Genomic DNA, 18050 nt, shown 5'->3' on the forward strand with positions numbered 1-18050 from the left:
GTGTATTTTGTTGTTTGGAATTCACATGGGGGTAGTCGGGAGATTGTGAATTTCCAATTTCCTTTAAAGGTGTGCATTATGTTTTATCAGAGTATTCTGTTTGATCTCTCCCAGATATTTCGCTGGTTGTCAGTTCTGCAGCTAAGCCACTTATGTCTACATTCATTTGTTTGTTTCTATGGCATTGTTTTTACTAAATTCCCTATCATAATAAAGTTGATAAGTTGAGATGGCGATTAATCCACCAGCTGGATGTTATATAACAGAATTGAATTTTTGGAAGCCAGCTTTGAAAAAATAAATTGGTAATCTTAAGCTGTCATGTCATTATTGCAGACTAAAGACTGCAACATCTGCCTGTACAGAGTATGTCTGTGATGATACATTTCCAATGAAACTTCTGATTATTTGGATGTTATTTTGTGTTATTAAATGTTTTTCTCTTCCTCCACTGGGAAAATGATGGCTGCTGGGCAGAGATCAGAAAAACTAGCCAGATCTGATGCAGGGCAGGTCAAGTATGTAAACTTACAGTAAGTCAATAAGAAATTAACTGCAGATAGTAAAAGCCTAAAGCTCACTGTAAAACGTATTTTGGTGTTCTGTATCAAAGGCTGTTGCTGCAGTAATTCATCTTCAACCCACTGAAGCTAAGCAGGTGTGAGCCTGGTCAGTACCTGGATGAGAGAACTCCTGGGAAACACTAAGGTTGCTGCTGGAAGAGGTGTTAGTGGGGCCAGCACGGGGCGCTCCCTGTGGTCCATGTGGGTCCTAATGCCCCAGTATAGTGATGGGGACACTGTAAACAGGTGCCGTCCTTTGGATGAGACCTAAAACCGAGGTCCTGACTCTCTGTGGTCATTAAAAATCCCAGGGTGTTTCTCGAAAAGAGTAGGGTTGTAACCCCGGCGTCCTGGCCAAATTTTCCATTAGCCCTTACCAATGATGGCCTCCTAATAATCCCCACCTATGAATTGGCTTCATTACTCTGCTCTCCTCCCCACTGATAGCTGATGTGTGGTGAGTGTACTGGTGTACTATGGCTGCAGTTGCTTCATCCAGGTGGATGCCGCACATTGGTGGTGGTGGAGGGGAGACCCCATTATCTGTAAGGCGCTTTGAGTGGAGTGTCCAGAAAAGCGCTATATAAGTACAAGCAATTATTATTATTATCATGTTGAAGTTTAGGCAGGTACAGACACATCTTCTGCCTGTTCTCTTAGAATTTCTGAATTTACCTCACTTACTGTATAATGTCTGTTTCATTAAAAGAAACAACTAGAATGCTTTTCAGGTATCTTTGAAAAGGCAACTTTGTTTTCTCTATCTTCATATCTTTTTTTGGTTGACAATTGGTGCCAACATTGTTTTAATCTTCTTCTTTAGGCACTATCAATAGGCGTTACCAATGCAAGTGTATGCTAGTCATGAGATATCTTGGCTGCTATCCAGAGGCAGATTGTACAAATATTCCTTTCCACTTGTTTGTTTTGCAGTTTAAGGATAAGATGAAACATCCTATGACTTGTTTCTTAATTGCCAGAATGAAAAAGACTAAGAAAATGCTGTGGTTTCATATAAATGGCGGAGCTAAAATACTATATATAGTGCTTTCCAAGAATTTATGGGGTGCACATAAATCGTTCAGTGCATAAAAAAGCATGACCAGTCTCGTGCCCTTTAGAGACGGTGAACTGTAGAGCTACAAAGACAGTAGATTAGCTAGCTGACACAGCTTATAAGGCTTCTCCTAGCGATTTGCAAGGATTTTTTCTTCAAAATCAAACTGGCCACTTTGCCACTTTCAATCGCCATGTAGTCTATCTAGACCTATTGGCAGGCATAGTTCTAGAGCCATGGTGTAAGATGAAATAAACTGAGAACCTACAGTATATGAATGAAGATTGCATCCTGACACATATCACAAAACCTTTCACAATCATTTTTTTGGGGGATTGTAGCACTGATTAAACTGGCAGGTTGTGAAATCCTGGCATCATCACCTGTACCTACTTCTGCTTTATTTCTCACCAGCTTGTTACAATTATAACTACACTGAACTGTCAAATTCTCGATTCCCATTTCACCAAGGGACACTTAAATTAGATACTGTAGGTATGATTCTCATAATGCAATTATAAATTTGCATTTGTATTTATGCAAGAGTCTATGTGGTGGGTTGCCTGATTGGCAGTGGTCAGTTGTCAGTCTGCTTGTCGTTTAACACGGGGTAACTGATCAACTTCAAAAATATTCTGATATTCTGTAACCTGCTTCACTGACATGACATTTGTGCAGTAGTATCAACCAAACCAGTGACGTGGACCACATTTTCAAAAACTCCTTCTCTTTAGAACACCTAAGCCTTTTGATTTGATCTTTGGCTGATTTCCAACCTTGCTTCATGCTGGCTTAGTGTAAATTGCTATGACAAAATCTTGAAATGTCTGAAAAGGACATTGTGATACCTGAAGCTAGCTACAAATTTCAACTGCTTCTTTTCAAAGCCTGTTCATGTGGAAAAAGTGCAACAGTGGCTTGAATGGGCTACATTTTTTTTAATTTCAAAGTACCTTTTCTGATTTTGCTCTTGCCAGTCAAATCAACATCTTACAGGAATCATTTGTGCAGAGTAGCAAGTTTTCAAAATGAAAGTAATTCCAACAAACTTCAGACCACTGTTGATGAAAATGTGTTTGGCAATTTGTAGTAATTAATAATGCTTTAATGTTATACAGTATAGCACTTTCAATCTGATAGAGTCTCAAAGGGCCTGTATAATAGAGGGGTCCCACTTCAACTATCCCCGAAGTCCAACTTTAATTATCAAGCCTTAGGGAGAATCCAATTAAATGTGTAAAGTTAGTAATATTAATTATTTCATATTTCCTGATTACAATACTCATACTCAGAACTTGGTGTGGTATTTATTACTCTAAGCACTGATTCGAAAACTCTGTACTGCCACCTGGTGGTTGTTCAGTAGAAAAAATGGCAAACATGAAACATGACTTTTTCACAGTCAGCATATTTGAAATAGTTAAGTTTCCATATACACACACTAAAACCATTTTATAGATGCAGCAACACTGAGTTTTTAAAAATCTGGCTAATATGAGTATATTCATTGTAGTTCTGTCAGTTTAAACATCAGTACTGCTGTATGTTTTTGTTAGGGTTCAGTTACTGTCTTTGACCTGAAGCACATTTGTTTATCCCTAAAAACATATGAGCCCCGACCTAATTTGTTTTTGCTGAAGACTCATACAATTTCTATAGATTGTTCTTTGTAGGTTACATCTGTTCTGTAGAAACCTAACCTCTTTTTTTACTTCAGTATTTCATGTCAATGGAAAGCCATTCAAATGGTTTGTTTGTAGCTATTGTTAAAGCTTCTTTTCTTTTATATGTGAAGGTGCATCAGAATGTCAGAATCATGAGGCTCTTTCGTCTATCTGTCTCTTTTGCTATTTCTTGCTAATTTGCAAAATTGTGAAATTAATTTAATGGAGTTGTAAATAAGGGAGTGTAAATGTATATATTTTTAATTAAATGCAAGTTCCTTACCTCAGTTTACCTAATCTTAATGTCTGGTCTACCCAGTTTCTGTTTCTATTAAATGAGTTTGAAATGTCATGCAGCCTGGATGATGTTCAGCACTGTTGAGATGACTGTATGCAAGCATTGTTCTTTATTGCCACAGAATAATGTTGTTTGTCTACTGATATTTACTGGCCAGTATTCTAGTCAGGAACGTCTGCAGCAGACTGGAGAGTGATTGCTTTAATAAGCATAAAGCCGTGGAGGAGAAGCCCCTTCTTTTATCTCTCACATTGCTTTTGTTCTGTGTTTGAGAGGGTTTTTTTCTGCATTTTGTTTTGCTGTGAAGGAGTAACTGAAGCTGTTTTAGATAAAGCCGGCTTTTCTCTTTCGGCGGAGCTGCCATGTACCGCAAATGCCGGCATGGCTTCTGTAGGGTGTGAAGAGGTTTTATTTCCTTTTATTGTGATATTCCTGATATTGTGCCGCCTTCGCTTGATTTGAAGTTCACTGTAAATTGATCCTTCACAAAGCCTTCATGATGTTAACATGATGATCTTTTATGTTGGAGTTAGTGATGTTTCTGGGGAAGCACACTGTAGGCTGTATGCCAGCAGTAAAGTTACAACCATATTATAATGCTCATTTCTTTTAAAAGAGCTGTAACATCTCTTAAATCTCTTTGTGAAATATATACTTTTTCTTATTTTTAATAAAAGAATTTAGATCTCGTCAATAATAAGTCACCACACTAAAAGAAATACCACGAAACTGGAGGGTCAGATGCTACTAATTTAAATGAGTTTTTTTAACCATTGCAGTAATATTACAATAGATAGGATGTTAAAAAAGCGCATCAGTTTTTTTTTTTTAAATCAATCAATAAACTGAAAGCCTTTGTTTACTGTGATAAAAACACATTAAGCACTTGTTTGTGTGGAGCTTAATAAGGATTTAATGGACTCAAAAAAACAAAACTCTGTATTAAGTCTCCATCTTGTTGTCAGCATTTATCCAGCTTCATCTGATGTTACTGCCATGCATGGACACATGTAAGACATGTTTGTAACACAATGGAGTCATTAAACTGTAAGGTACTCCTAGAGGAAGTATTTCTTTCCATTTGGCTCTTGTTGGGTTACGGTTTCTGGTCTCCTTGCCATACTGTACCTTAGTATCCACAGGTCACAAGGCGGCCTGACTCGAATGCAAACGGGACGTGATTAATACTCTCTGAGGAGAGGGTGTTCCTGACCAGACGGAGACGGCACATCAGCCAGTGTCTGACTCCATGTGTTTGTGTAATAAGGGAAGTCCTCTTCCTTTTCACTATTATTGTTCTCTTAGAATCATATTTCGGAACAGTTTAAAACCATTTCTCCTCCCCCACTTTCACTCGACCTGCCCATTCACAAATTAGAATGCTGCCACCCTGGCCAGTGAACAAAACTAAAACAACTTGTTGGTTGAGACTATTTTTTTCCCTAAGTTTTAAAAGCAGAGTGCTCTCAATGAATGTTCTAACTGAAAATGGCTTTCTGCAGCTTTTCACATGTCGTGCAATGTTTTTAAATTAAAAAATCAATCAAAATTGATGAATGAAACATTTACTACATACTGTATATTCTACTACTTGTATTCTGTTTACTACAATCTGACAAAATTCTATCTTGTTACATGTCGCACCACAAACAACACATTATCATTATTTCAAAGTCTTAAATCCTTAAAATGTCACTTTTAGATACCTGTAGTATCATTCTTGATGAGTTATGTAGTAAATATACATTAATTTAAAGGAAGCCAAAGGATATTCTTTATTCTTCATAAACCGCACTGCCAATAAACACTTTGTAGTTAATATTTACACATTGCCATTCTAATTGTATTGTATACAAAAATATACCAAAATAATTTATATAGTGAATATTTCATAATAGGACATAAGTTGTGTATTTTAAAGCTCACAAATTATATCCCATTCTGTAAGCAGACATCTCTGTTTGCAATTTGCAAAGATGTGATACAGGAGACATTCTCCCTGTGTTCACCTTTATTATATTTGAATATTATCATTGAATCCCTTTCTTTAACAAAAATGGGCACAAAAGTTGTATGTTGTGTGTTTTGTGTTTTATACAAAAGTTGCGTGTTGGGCACAAATTATACATTATACATTCATATTCATAGTTCTTTGTACTGTGCCAATCATAATGTCAGTGGTTTACTTTGATATATTTACATCTTATGGTATGGAAATAGAACATTCCTTAGTCTAGTTTTGCAGTCATGATGCTGGAGTACTTTTGTGCCTTCTGATTTTTGTTCCAACTTACAGGTATGTCTTAATTAAGATGATTGAATTCATAATTAAATCAACCATGGTTTTTAAGCGTTTCCTTCACTCAAACTCATTTTCAGATCTCATCTTAAATAACAACAGAACTTGGTTCCAAACAATCTGTTGATGTATAAACATGGAATCACGCAGTCAGGTATGCATGTCATAAGAGTTGCTGCCCTATACCCATTTGTGATTGTGTTTAATAAGAAACTCCAGTGTTTCTACCTTGGTCTAAGAATGTCTTTGAAAGGAAGATGAATTAAATGTTTGACTTAAATAATACCAATAATTTTTTCAAATTTGTCTGCATTTTAACTTTTCAGGTGTTTAGACTTGTATGTTATTTTACTGTTTCATGAGAAATATTGGCAAGGTGCTTAAGTTTCTGTCTTTCTCAGAAACAAGTGTGAGTAATGCCTCAGATCTTGCAGTTAACAGTGCTTTGCCTGAACTGATTGCTGTATGTAAAAATACCTGCAGTAAATAAGAACAGGTTTAAATTCTTTAACTGGTCAAAATTGATTCAATATCAATTGTATTGTCTGCTGTACTGAAAAACTTTTCTCAATAACAGTGTCTCGCTTGGGATTTCACTCAAGCTGTCCAGTTACCGAACAACTGGTCCACACCGCTGCTTCAAAATGTTTTTGGATGTTTAATGTATTAATTCTAAACTCAAAATGTCAAATACAGTAGTATTACCTCATTAATCAGAATGAAATAACATGCAAATCCTTTCTTTTTTCCTTGGAGATCTTGACTTAATGTATGTAGTGTGCTCATAAAAAAATGAAAGGGGCTCTATGCCAATTAATAACATCAAGGACATTCAAACAGTTTAATGACTCGATTTTCATTAGATTTAAAAACATGCCTTTCGTTACATATCAAATGACAGCCTTTTTTCTTATTCTCAATTATAGGATTGCACTGGAGATATAAATGAACATGAATATTTTAGAATCATTCCATGTTAAGATAAGTACGATTTCAGGAACATTCCCATCTCAAGATTTTGAATAAGATAGGGACATTTTTCAGTTTCTTTTAATATTAATTATTATTATGTGGAGAGATTAAATTAGACAGCCCTAGAGCAGCATACAGGAACCAGTTAAATTATGAACACACAATCAATTTGCAGGTTAAAGCTCTTAAACTGTAGAAGGAAAGGAGATGTTAAAAAATCACTTGTGAAATAATATGAGGATACTGTAAGTTGTTAATTTACAGTTCCCAGATGCATTCAGTCGAAATACTACAAGACTGGTAGCTACTGGGCAGAATATTTCCTTGGCTATCTATACAGAAGCATTCATAAGCTACAGTACATAGATTCTACATGTTCTTTTTAGATTCCCCAAATTAGTTTAAAAATGAAAATGAACTGTTACAAGCACTTTTCAAGAATCTCAGAGCAGTGTACATTCATAAAAATATAATACACAAAGTAAACGTACATTTAAAATAATTTAATATACATTTTAATATGCATTTTATATTAAGAAGAATTAACATCTATTCCGTAATGGTTTAGTGCAGTGAGTTTCATGGTGATAGCTGCACACAGGAAGACTATCTTTGATGATTTAACTGGTCTTTGATGAAACAGGCTCAATCTAACATTTGAATTTTACATATGCAATAAGTCCTTAATTTAACCTGGTGCAAGATCTTTCGGTACATTAAATATGAGGAGATGGGAGAACTATTTTATTATTTCACAGGAACATTGGACATTCTGAAATCTGTTTAGTACTTCAGAAGATAATCCAGGAAGAAGGGCATTATATTAATCCTGTCTTTATGAATTAAACACATGTATTACTATGTTGGTACACAAGAGTTAGACAAAAGAGATTCTCAATTGAGTAATGTTACATAGTTGTAAGGTAAGATAACTTTTTCTTGCATTAGAAATTTGTCTTTTCGCATACCCCAGCTTGCTCTCCATGAGACACACAGGCACACAGACAGGGGTAGAGAGAAGCTTGGTGTCAGAGCGCAGTGTCAGCCATTTATACGGTACCCCTGGAGCACCTGGGGTTAAGGGCCTTGCTCAGCCGCGGGATTTGAACCGGCAACCCTCTAGCCACGGATGCAGATCCTTAGCCACAGAGCTACCGCTCCGCCCGTAAAAAAGATACTCTTGTGATGTTTCATGATGTGCTTCAAATGACAACACTAAGTTTTTTACTTCCATCAGTGGTTTTATTCCAACACTGTCAACTGCCATAAAGTCACCATCTTTATGAGGCAGATGTTGGGAGCCTATGAACCTAAACCATGACAGAACTCTGGTTTTGCTATGAAGGTCGAAGACATGGTTTTGTTGTATCCATATCTTTTTGTCAGAAACTTGAAACGTGCAGAAGCCATAGCTATCGGTTTTAATCGGCATGTAAATCAGCATCAGCCATCCAGAAGATATCGTCATTGGCAGAAGTGAAAACTGTAGCCCAGAAGGAGAATGTAAAGCAATCAAATCGGAAGCCATCAGCAAATTATTAAAGTTTTCAGTATTGTCTGACTGACAAGGTTCAAAGTCTCATTTAGTTTAAGATAAAATTGTAATTTTATCACTGCTCATCCCAAAATATTTGGAAGAAAATGCAAATTGGAATTAGGATGATAGTTTTTAAGCACAGGCCATTGTTTATTAGCAACATACATTAAGCCTATATAAACAAAACCAAATCTCAGAAATCCATTGAAGTTGATAACAGAAGCTTTGAGTTCAGGTTGTAGGGATAGGACCCAGGACACATTGTTTTTGGATGTAGCTATAACAAGTATGAGATAACAAGACATTCTATTTACCTCTTAGACAGCATCAAGAAAAATAAAGTGAGAGAAATTCAAATTCAAGTGTTAGCAGTGCTCATGAGTGCAAGGAATGAGGTCAGCAGTTGGATATGGATATGATGTATTTTGGTGTAAAATATATTTAATGAATGCTGTTTGTTATAATGTTTTGCATAGAGAGGAAAGCTAGACAAGCTGGTTTGAACATTTTTTGATGGTGGAAATGAGGACAGTGCAGCTTCACTTGTTATGACTGTAACAGAAGAAAGGTCTACTAATATTGTTCCTAAGCCTGCAGATGAACAGTCAGACCTTTCTCTGTTCACTTAACTGAAGGAAGAGAAGTTGACCACTGCTTAATATTTCATATTATCCGTGTTGGTCTGAAACGATCACATGAATTTTACATTATTCAGAAGAGGGGGAAGGGGGGCAGACTCAATGTCTTATTTCAGCATTTTATTGATTGTGAAGAAAAAGATTGTAGGATTACTGTGACTCTTTTCGATAAGACTAGAATAAGTTGGAGAATCTGGCTCTTTCAAGGGTATCCCTATAGTCCTTCTGATGTCAGTCAGTCCCTCCACAAACTCAAGACGCAGTCCCCCTGCCTTCATTTCTGTAGTACGGTAGGTAGAAGCTAAAGAAAACAGTTTTCTTTATTCCAGTCTATCCATAACTTGTTAGTTATGTTTTGTCAAAGGCAATCGAATCCTAATGGAAAATAAACTGGGGAACCTTTATTCCAACAGAAGAAATACTGTATCACTTATGTGGACATAATTATATATAATTATTACATACAGTATAATGGTTAGCTGTCAGAGAAATTACTGCTGAATGTTATCGCCACTTTTTATTGTTATAAATATCAAGTTGAGAATATTAATATCAAGGAAGTAGCAAATAGGTGTACATTTTATTAAAATATTATATATACTGTACATATGTTTACAAACAGATATTTTACTGCTAGTTAACATGCTTTTTTATATAAGCACAACAATATTCTGTGGAATACAGTGGAACTGGTAAATAAAAGATGAAAAAATCAGGTACTTTCTTTTCACTTGGGCTTGTATGAGCTGTATTGTCTTATGCAGTGAGCAGGAATTCTGTTTCTTTAGTTCTGTAGTTATGAGTGTCTACCATGAGATTTTCCACAAAAAGTAGGCAATCCAATTAGATCATTCCTTACTGCATCATCATATTTCAAGGAATCTGGGGGAGAAGATACTCCAGTAATAATGCAATAATGAGATCTTGTGTGATACAGTATCAGCGATCCTACAGTATTTGACCACTATTGCTCCACCTTCCTTCTGGAATGTGCATCATGTAACACATGGTAGTAGAACATAGAGGGATCACTTTCCCTTTTCCCCAGTTTACCTTTCCATTTGCTAAATGGTCTGAAGGGAAGAGGATCACAGCACAGTACTATTCCACAGCTGCCCTTCTCCTTGCATTCTAGATTTTTAATGCACCGTTTCCTGGATGTTGAATGTCATTACTTTTCAGATCTTAGTTATTTTAATGTACTTAATGCTGGTCAGTTATACCGAAGACCAGGCTTTATAGACAATGTTTTTTAGCCAGGTTTGTTCATGCATAACAGCCTAGTAAAAGACTGCATGTACTTCTATGTGACTGACTCATTTCTAGGAAAAAAAAACAACTACATTTTAATTTGTTTTAAATTTGTTTTTTTTTGTTTTAATTGTTTTTGTTTGAAGTACAGTGGGATTATCGGTTGTAGTCAATTCCTACTTGATGTGTTCATAAGCTAAAGAAGCACAATGAGCTCTCTTATTTTTATTACCTGTTATCCAAAAGTGTTCAAGACTAGTAATGTTCCTGGTTAGGTGCCAGAATAAGAAGTTATACCAAAAATGAAAGATTACTATCACCTAAGACTAAGCCTACGTGTGAGGTTTCTCGTTGTTTACAATTGAAAATAAGGCAAAATGTATGTGGTTTGTCAGGATGCTTAGAAGTGTAACTATCTTACTTTGTATGATGTGTTGTATTGAATACTATCATTTCAAGTTCTCCCACATTTCATGGAAACATGAAAATGGCCATTGATGTCTCCAGTCCTTCATTCTGTATGAGCTCTTGAGGAAATGGTTCTGGAGTGGAGGAGTGAGTTTGAATAGAATAGAAATTAAATAGGATAACTATACTCAAACAATCAGTAAATTTTCATAACGTGTTCTGCTACGTGTGCATGATATTTACAAATGGAAGTTTAGTCAGGCTGAATGGATATTTGTGTGCATTCATGTTGAATTTAGATTAAGGCTGCTTCCTAGGATGATTAAAAGCATGAGATGATGCTGTGAGGCCATCAGAAGGTTTAATGTTAAATCATTTAAGTGTTTATTATTGTAAATGGAAAGAGAGATTAATCTCGTTGAGATAACCCATTACTTGAATGCTTATTTTTTGTGTTCTTGGCTTCACAAAATGTCTGCCTTTTAGCATTATAAATATTTGTTATTCAGAATTTAAATACACTTCTTCTAGGGCTTAAATGGCTAGGATGGTTTGTTCTTGTCTCATTTCCAGTGGCCTCAGGATGTGAATTAATCCCCTTATGTGTCAGAGTTTCCTTTCACAGACACACTGGATGATTGGATCCCTAGTCTTACTAATTAAGTTGGAAACCACTTAAAATCCCCGTTTTTAACATTTATCCAAAATCTTTACATATTACTTAGAAATTATAGGGCAAATACTGTACAAATATTTGTTATAAAACATTTCTTAATTGTTTTTTTTCAATGCTACATTTTAGCATACTGTAGATATTTTGCACGTTCGTGAAGTTAAGGTTCAATTATTTGCACTTGAAGCTGGAGTAAATGAACAGTGAATGGGATAGAAAGTCTCAATAGAAAATGCAGAGGTATTTCTAGACCAAAAAGAGGATAATTCGGTTTCCAATTATACTTGGAATTTTAAAATGCAGGTTTCAGAATGTCAAGCATCCAGTACTACATACTGTAGATGAAGATCTGTGGTTTTCAAAACTCCTCTGCCACACTGATTAGTCTCTGTCAGTAATTAAATCTGAATTCTTAACTCAAATTTTGTTTTCCCAAATGGGTTGAAAAGCATCCAAAAATATTTTGAAAATCCTAGACTGAATTAAGATTAGAAACATTTTCATATTTAAGCATGATTATTCCAAGTAGGATATAAACAGCTACAGTATGTGGCTACTGAATATATTAAATAATATTGATTTTCTTGCCTTAGTGTTAGTTTAATAGTGGATATGATGGACCTTTACAGAAGAGAGACTTAAATATTAAATATACCAACTGTCTTCTTGCACAATTTTTTTGACCAAATGTTCCCTTAATATTTTTTTATGTAGAAAGATTATTTTAATCATAGCATACAGCACATTATTTATGCCCATTTTAAAGAGACATTTGTCATTACTTATGGTATTTCAGTGGCTGGAAGCAAAACTGATGGGTATGTAGTTTCACTTCAGGAAAGAAATTTATGCTCTAATCTTGGGCTACAGGAAAAAAAGATGGCTTTGAAAAGTTCATTTATCTTCTTCTTCAGAGGTCAAACATAAATATGGGTAGTTATGGCATCTATGAACCTAGACATCAGTTTTAACCAGGCAAATTATATCCTATTACAAGATACACATTTGTTAGGGCTCCTCATGGTTTTCAAGGCTGCAAGGAGGAAGATACATTTTTTACTCTGTAAAATTGTTTACACAAGGTAAAGTTAGACAGAGGTATCACTGGGTTTGCAATAGTGTGTTAAAATCCTTTTACAGGGAAATGCAAAATGCTCTTCAATACTTAAAAACTGAAAGCACATATACATTGATAACAGAGACATTTATTTGAGTGTCAGAAGACAGGTTTTCTCTCTTGCCCCTTGACAACATATCAGAAGGGCTCCTTTGTGTTCTATTTTCTGTCAGGGAAGCCGTGTGAGTTTCATACTGAGATGCATTTTATTCCTTGTCTCCCCAGTTGGATCACATCTTACATCCTCCCTCCATCCCGGTACGCAAGTCCAGCAACCCTGAGGTGTCCTACGGCTCGGGAAAAGCTTTCAAATTCAAACGGCAACTGAGCGAAGATGGAAAACACCTGCGCAGGGGGAGTCTCGGAGGAGCCCTGACAGGTGGGTGTTAAGCACAGGTTCCAGAAGCACGTTTATACTGTATAGCTTGCCGTTGTTCAGACTTGTGCTCATTTATTATTCTGTCTTTACAAACAATATTTTTTGTCTTAGTCTGCCTGTCGGTATGTGCATGTGTCTGTATTGTATGGTCTGCCAGATTTTTTGTGTGTGTTTTTGACCGTCTGTCGTCTTGCACCTTCGAGAAACCCATTTCCTGTGGGAATTCATTTTGACCTGAAAAGACTGCACAGATGAATCAGACATTGTGCATTCTTTTCAATTATAAGTGCATGCTTTTCTTAAGCCTGGGATGGGTGCACAGCAGCTCCGTCACAGATCATAAGGAAGGATTTCCTTGCTCTGCGGTATGATGGATGCCTGCAAGGACAGAAGTTCACACTGCGAAAGTATTGACTTTTCCTCGCTTGTATCCTGTTTTCTCACTAATAAGCCAACTGCTCGGTGAGGTACAGGATGTTTCTGAAGGGTGGGGTATGTCACACCAAAAAGAGTGGTGCCTTTTATTGTTTGTCTGGAGATGTCAGAAAGCTTTGAAGATATAAGCTAGGTTCTCTGCACCCCCTGGCTGCCATAAGTTTCTTACAAATGGGATAAGATTTATGGCACCAAGTATTTAACTACACTTTACTTTTGTACTTCAAATATGCCAGCAAACACTTTTATTTATTTTCTTTAAATTTCATGTAATAGTCTCTTTTTCTATATCATTTTACCTAAATTGATACTATAGGTTTGTACTGTAGCTTTTTTGATTAGGGAATCAATTTGTTATGCAGATTTCTAGAAAGAAACTAATTACAGCTTGAAATCTAATTTTATTTGTTCTTCTCACCGTTATTTCTTAACATTTCCCTTTGGGGGGAAAAAATAATTTGATTGAAATGTCTTTGTTTGGGTTTTTTAAATCTAAATTACTGCTTTTCCAAATAAAACACTATATCTCAATCCTAAAGTTCAATCTGTAGGAAATGTATGCTGAAGAAGGTAAAATTGAATAATCCTCATGGTTTATTTGCACAGCCCTGGGTTATGTACCATAGTTCATATCGGAGACATATGTACCATAGTGAATGTGCAGTTCATTGACAAAGATTCTTTCCAGAACAGTTTTCTTTAATTTGCATAAGTTTTTTTTGGCAGTATAGGAACCATTCTGTTTGTGACACCAGTGAAGCAATGTTTTTTTTCTTCGTATATTAAGTCTTAGCTGAATGTCATTTATGTTTTGCTTTCTGGATATGATGTTTTTTTTTATTCTCTTTAGCAGGAACTGAATCTGTTTGTTGTTTATTCTCATTACTGTTACACCCATCTGGCCTTGCTAAAGAGTGGATACAGGGTACCCCCCAGTGACGGCTATTGTTCTTGTCTACTAACTTCCCTTAGAAAGAGATACAGTGATTAGCATGGAGAGATGATCTGTCCAGCTGAGTGGCAGCAGTTTCAGTTCATGATGTGCCAGGTTTTTCATGATGTGTTTTTTCCACATTCTGTAAGGGAGTGTTTTTCTACTCTTTATGTATTGTCAGGACAGAAACTGTAGGAAACTGATTCACCCATGCATTGACCTGCAGTTAGTATAAGATCTATGGTCAAGTATGACCCTGGGACAAAAAAACTCCACAGCTAGTGGCTTTTATTCCCTTTAAGATAAAATTAAAAAAGGAGAAATGTTTTTCTTTTACAAACAGGTGTACCCTTATGGTTTCATCATAATTTCTGTATAATGATAGTGCCTGTAATCGTGCTTATTATGCTGTCTTAAATTGAATTATAGCAAGTTAATGAGTTAAGCAGCCTAATATTTCAGTATCTAGAAGTAATATTTCCTTTTGTGTGATTAAAAAACTTTGTCATTTACAACCACATCCTTAATGAAACAGTTCCTTTGTGATGGCAAATTCTTCATCCTTACCAACTGCTTTTCATTTAAGTCATGTCTATAATGTGGTTTTTGATCATACTGTAGTTTTGAAAACTTGGACACCCTGTGTGTCCATAAAATTGCTTTTAAATGAGAAAGTGCATGATAGAAACATAAAATGAAAGTTGAGCCTACATACCCTGTCACCATTATCTTTAATACTCAGCTTTTCCTATTTCAGCCATATGTGATTTAGGAGATCTGTGGTTTGTTCATCACATGCTTTATTAATAATTATTAGTTTTCCTTTACAGAACTGTTTGAAATGTGGCATATTCTAGTCATCCTTTCATTTCAGTCCACTTTTCCTGTTAAGGGTTGCAGGCTAATTTCCATGGGAAATCCAGGGTTATCACATATAGTATGGTATAATGACCGTAGCTGCTCTGTAAATGGAGTTTCAAAGTCTATAAAGCGCAACTTATTGCTGCTAGATATGTATAAGCATTTTTATGACATTTTACATGGAATTCCGCTTGAAATGGTACATTCAATGTCATTGAATATCTATATGAGACAATTGCATGGAATTTTGCTGTTTTCATAGAAACTATTATTACGATTATTACGATTATTATGATTATTATTATTATTATTCAACCAGCTGTATGGGCTTCAGCTTTTCTAGGGTAGGTTCTGCAGTAGACTGAAATCCCATCCAGTGGGGAATCACATGCTCTCTCTTTGCTTGATGGCATGGAGAGCAGGATAGCCTCTGTACTGATTCGCCATGATGACACAGATACCTATTACTTAAATTTTGTCTTCCTTATTTGTTGTGAAGACATCATTCTAGCTTATCGTTTTTACTATTTTCCAAACCATCTTGATCTTCATCTGTGCTTGTGATTTTTCATGCTCCTGCTGTAGAAGTACTCTCTCTGCTGTTTTTTTAGGGATTTAGTAAGTAGCACACAAACACATTTAAATTGAAGTTACAGCTTTAAATTCAATTCAAAATCGGCTGTGAGCATCCTGATTTCTCAGAAAACCATGAACTCTAATGAAATGGTGTGTTTCATTGAGTGTGTAAAACTTAGGCTAGGAATAACAATCGATAAATTTACAGTCAAGCCCCCTATTTTGTTAGTTTTCCTGACAAGAACTAGACATGAGAGCAGGGCCTTGTGTATTTCCTTAAAACTTATATACAGATATTAAAGTGATGTATTCAACAAGACAAAAGCAGTAGCTGTTTTTGTGTGCTTATATCTCAGATGCCCTTTTGAGATACTCACTTAAGTTATTCCTTACTCTCTAGGCTTTAAAAATAAAATCAGTTTATTTTCCACAGTTGTTATGTTTAGTGATGCGTGATAGTTAATTGCTCATCCTTACCAACTGTTTTTGTATAACTGTGCCATTCACGAGGGCATCCATTGCTTTATTTTAATCTCAATACATACTGTATATTGTATGCAATGACTGCTCTTGAAGTCACATACTACAGTGCATCCAATCTCGTGTTTTCCAGGATGTACATTAAATCAGGAATACATTTGGTCTTGTTTGTTTTCATTCGCGTTTGTAAGCTGTTATCTTTTGATATAATGGCATGCAGCATTATCTTGTTGCTATTAAATACGATCTGTATGTGTGTGAACTCTGTGACCTGTTTTGTTAAGTTCTGATTGACTTGTTTGTAGTTTAATCACAGTTGAATCAAGTGAAGAGGCCATCATATTGTGGGATATGGCTGGCTACAGTCATAAGGATATTGTGTTCTAGGTGGACACTTTCATCAAAGACAGCAAAACCAAACAGGAAGACTTGGAGATTAAAATCAGACAAATCTGGACAATCAAGACCACAGACATGCCAGCTGTGGTCAGGTGTGATATTGAAAATGTACCCTGGAAAACCAGAAACCAATACATACTACACGTACTCTTCAGAAAATATTAGATCTAACAAGCTGATTCTTATCGGCAGACTATTGCATGGGTCTGAGGACTATTGGGTAACCTAAGCGCCAATTTGCTCTTAACCTTGTACATTAGGGTCTCGATATTCTTGACAATATAGTATGTGAATTTGTCTAAAGTATATAGTGTGTACTGTATGGCAGTATAGTATCTATGCTTAAAAGACATACTGTAAGTAATCCTTATCCTTTATATGATATTTTGTTCTAATGCATTGGCCTCAATTTAATTGAAATAACATGGCCAACTAAAATGAACGATAGAAATCACAAACTTACATGTATGTTAATCAGTTAAAACAGTGGTTCTCAAACTTTTTGGACCAAGTAACACCCCTAATCCAACCTAAGCATCCAAGTACCACCTACAAGTCATCTTCTCATAGGAACCCCAGAAATTCTCAATGACCAACATGAGCGCGCGTGCACACACTCACACATACATATAATAAATATTATAATGATAAACTTAATTTGATATAGCGCCTTTAAAGGTGGCTTCTCAAAGTGTTTTACAGAAAAAAAAACATTAACAACTAATAAAAAAGCACCATTTCAGTGAGAGGGGTGAGCCTGTTTAGTTGAGCAAAGCAGATGTGAATTAATTTTTCGAGCCTTGATACAATTCACAACGGAGTCTAACAGATATTAAATCGTCAGGCATTTTCTTGACCGCAAAGATCTTGCGGTGGATGTTGTAATGCGTACATTAATTTCTGGAGCAACCAATCTAATTCGTGCAACTGCACCGTTAGGTCGGCTTGTCATTGCTCTAGCACCGTCTGTACAAACTCAGACGCATTATATCCAGTCGAGGCCATTCTCTACGATAAATTCATTCAGAAGCTGAAATACATGCTCTCCTGTAGTTCCTGTTGGTAGCGGTTTACAGAACAGAAAGTGTTCATGGGACATGCCCTCAAACTCGTGTCTAACGTAAACGAGCAAATTGGCCAAATCGACTACAGACTCATCTAATTGCAGTGAAAAACCTCTGCTCATCTTAACGCGCTCTATCAGTGTACTTTTGATATAATCCTTCATTTCAATAATTCTATGAATGACTGTGTCTTTCAGGGGGAGGGGGGCAGCAGGTCGAGCTGTTTGGCAGCTTTTTCTCTACACATTATACGCGTCAGCTCTTTTGCCAACGGTAAATAAGATTCTTCAAAAATAGTGTAGCTTACCTGCTTTAGCAATCCGCAAGCTTGCATTTTTCCGCGTTTCCGTTTTTATTTCTGTATTTATTTAAAGTTTTTATTTCATGCGCATGGGAGCGAAACACAGAGACGCTCGGTGTATTTTTCTCAAATTAGAACTGTTCT

At 36.0% G+C, this 18050-nt stretch overlaps 1 protein-coding gene across 8 annotated transcripts in view; it reads left to right on the forward strand.

Annotated features, from left to right (window-relative positions):
- The window catches only part of mast4 (microtubule associated serine/threonine kinase family member 4), a 193720-nt gene that overhangs the window by 43708 nt on the left and 131962 nt on the right, over window positions 1-18050 (forward strand). For all 8 annotated transcript variants that reach the window (XM_069187097.1, XM_069187098.1, XM_069187095.1 and 5 more), the window contains exon 2: window positions 12703-12856. In XM_069187097.1, coding sequence (XP_069043198.1) covers window positions 12703-12856 — 154 coding nt within the window. The remainder of the gene's footprint in view (window positions 1-12702; window positions 12857-18050) is intronic.

Source organism: Lepisosteus oculatus, chromosome 3, assembly GCF_040954835.1.
Source record: "Lepisosteus oculatus isolate fLepOcu1 chromosome 3, fLepOcu1.hap2, whole genome shotgun sequence".
Taxonomy (NCBI): domain Eukaryota; kingdom Metazoa; phylum Chordata; class Actinopteri; order Semionotiformes; family Lepisosteidae; genus Lepisosteus; species Lepisosteus oculatus.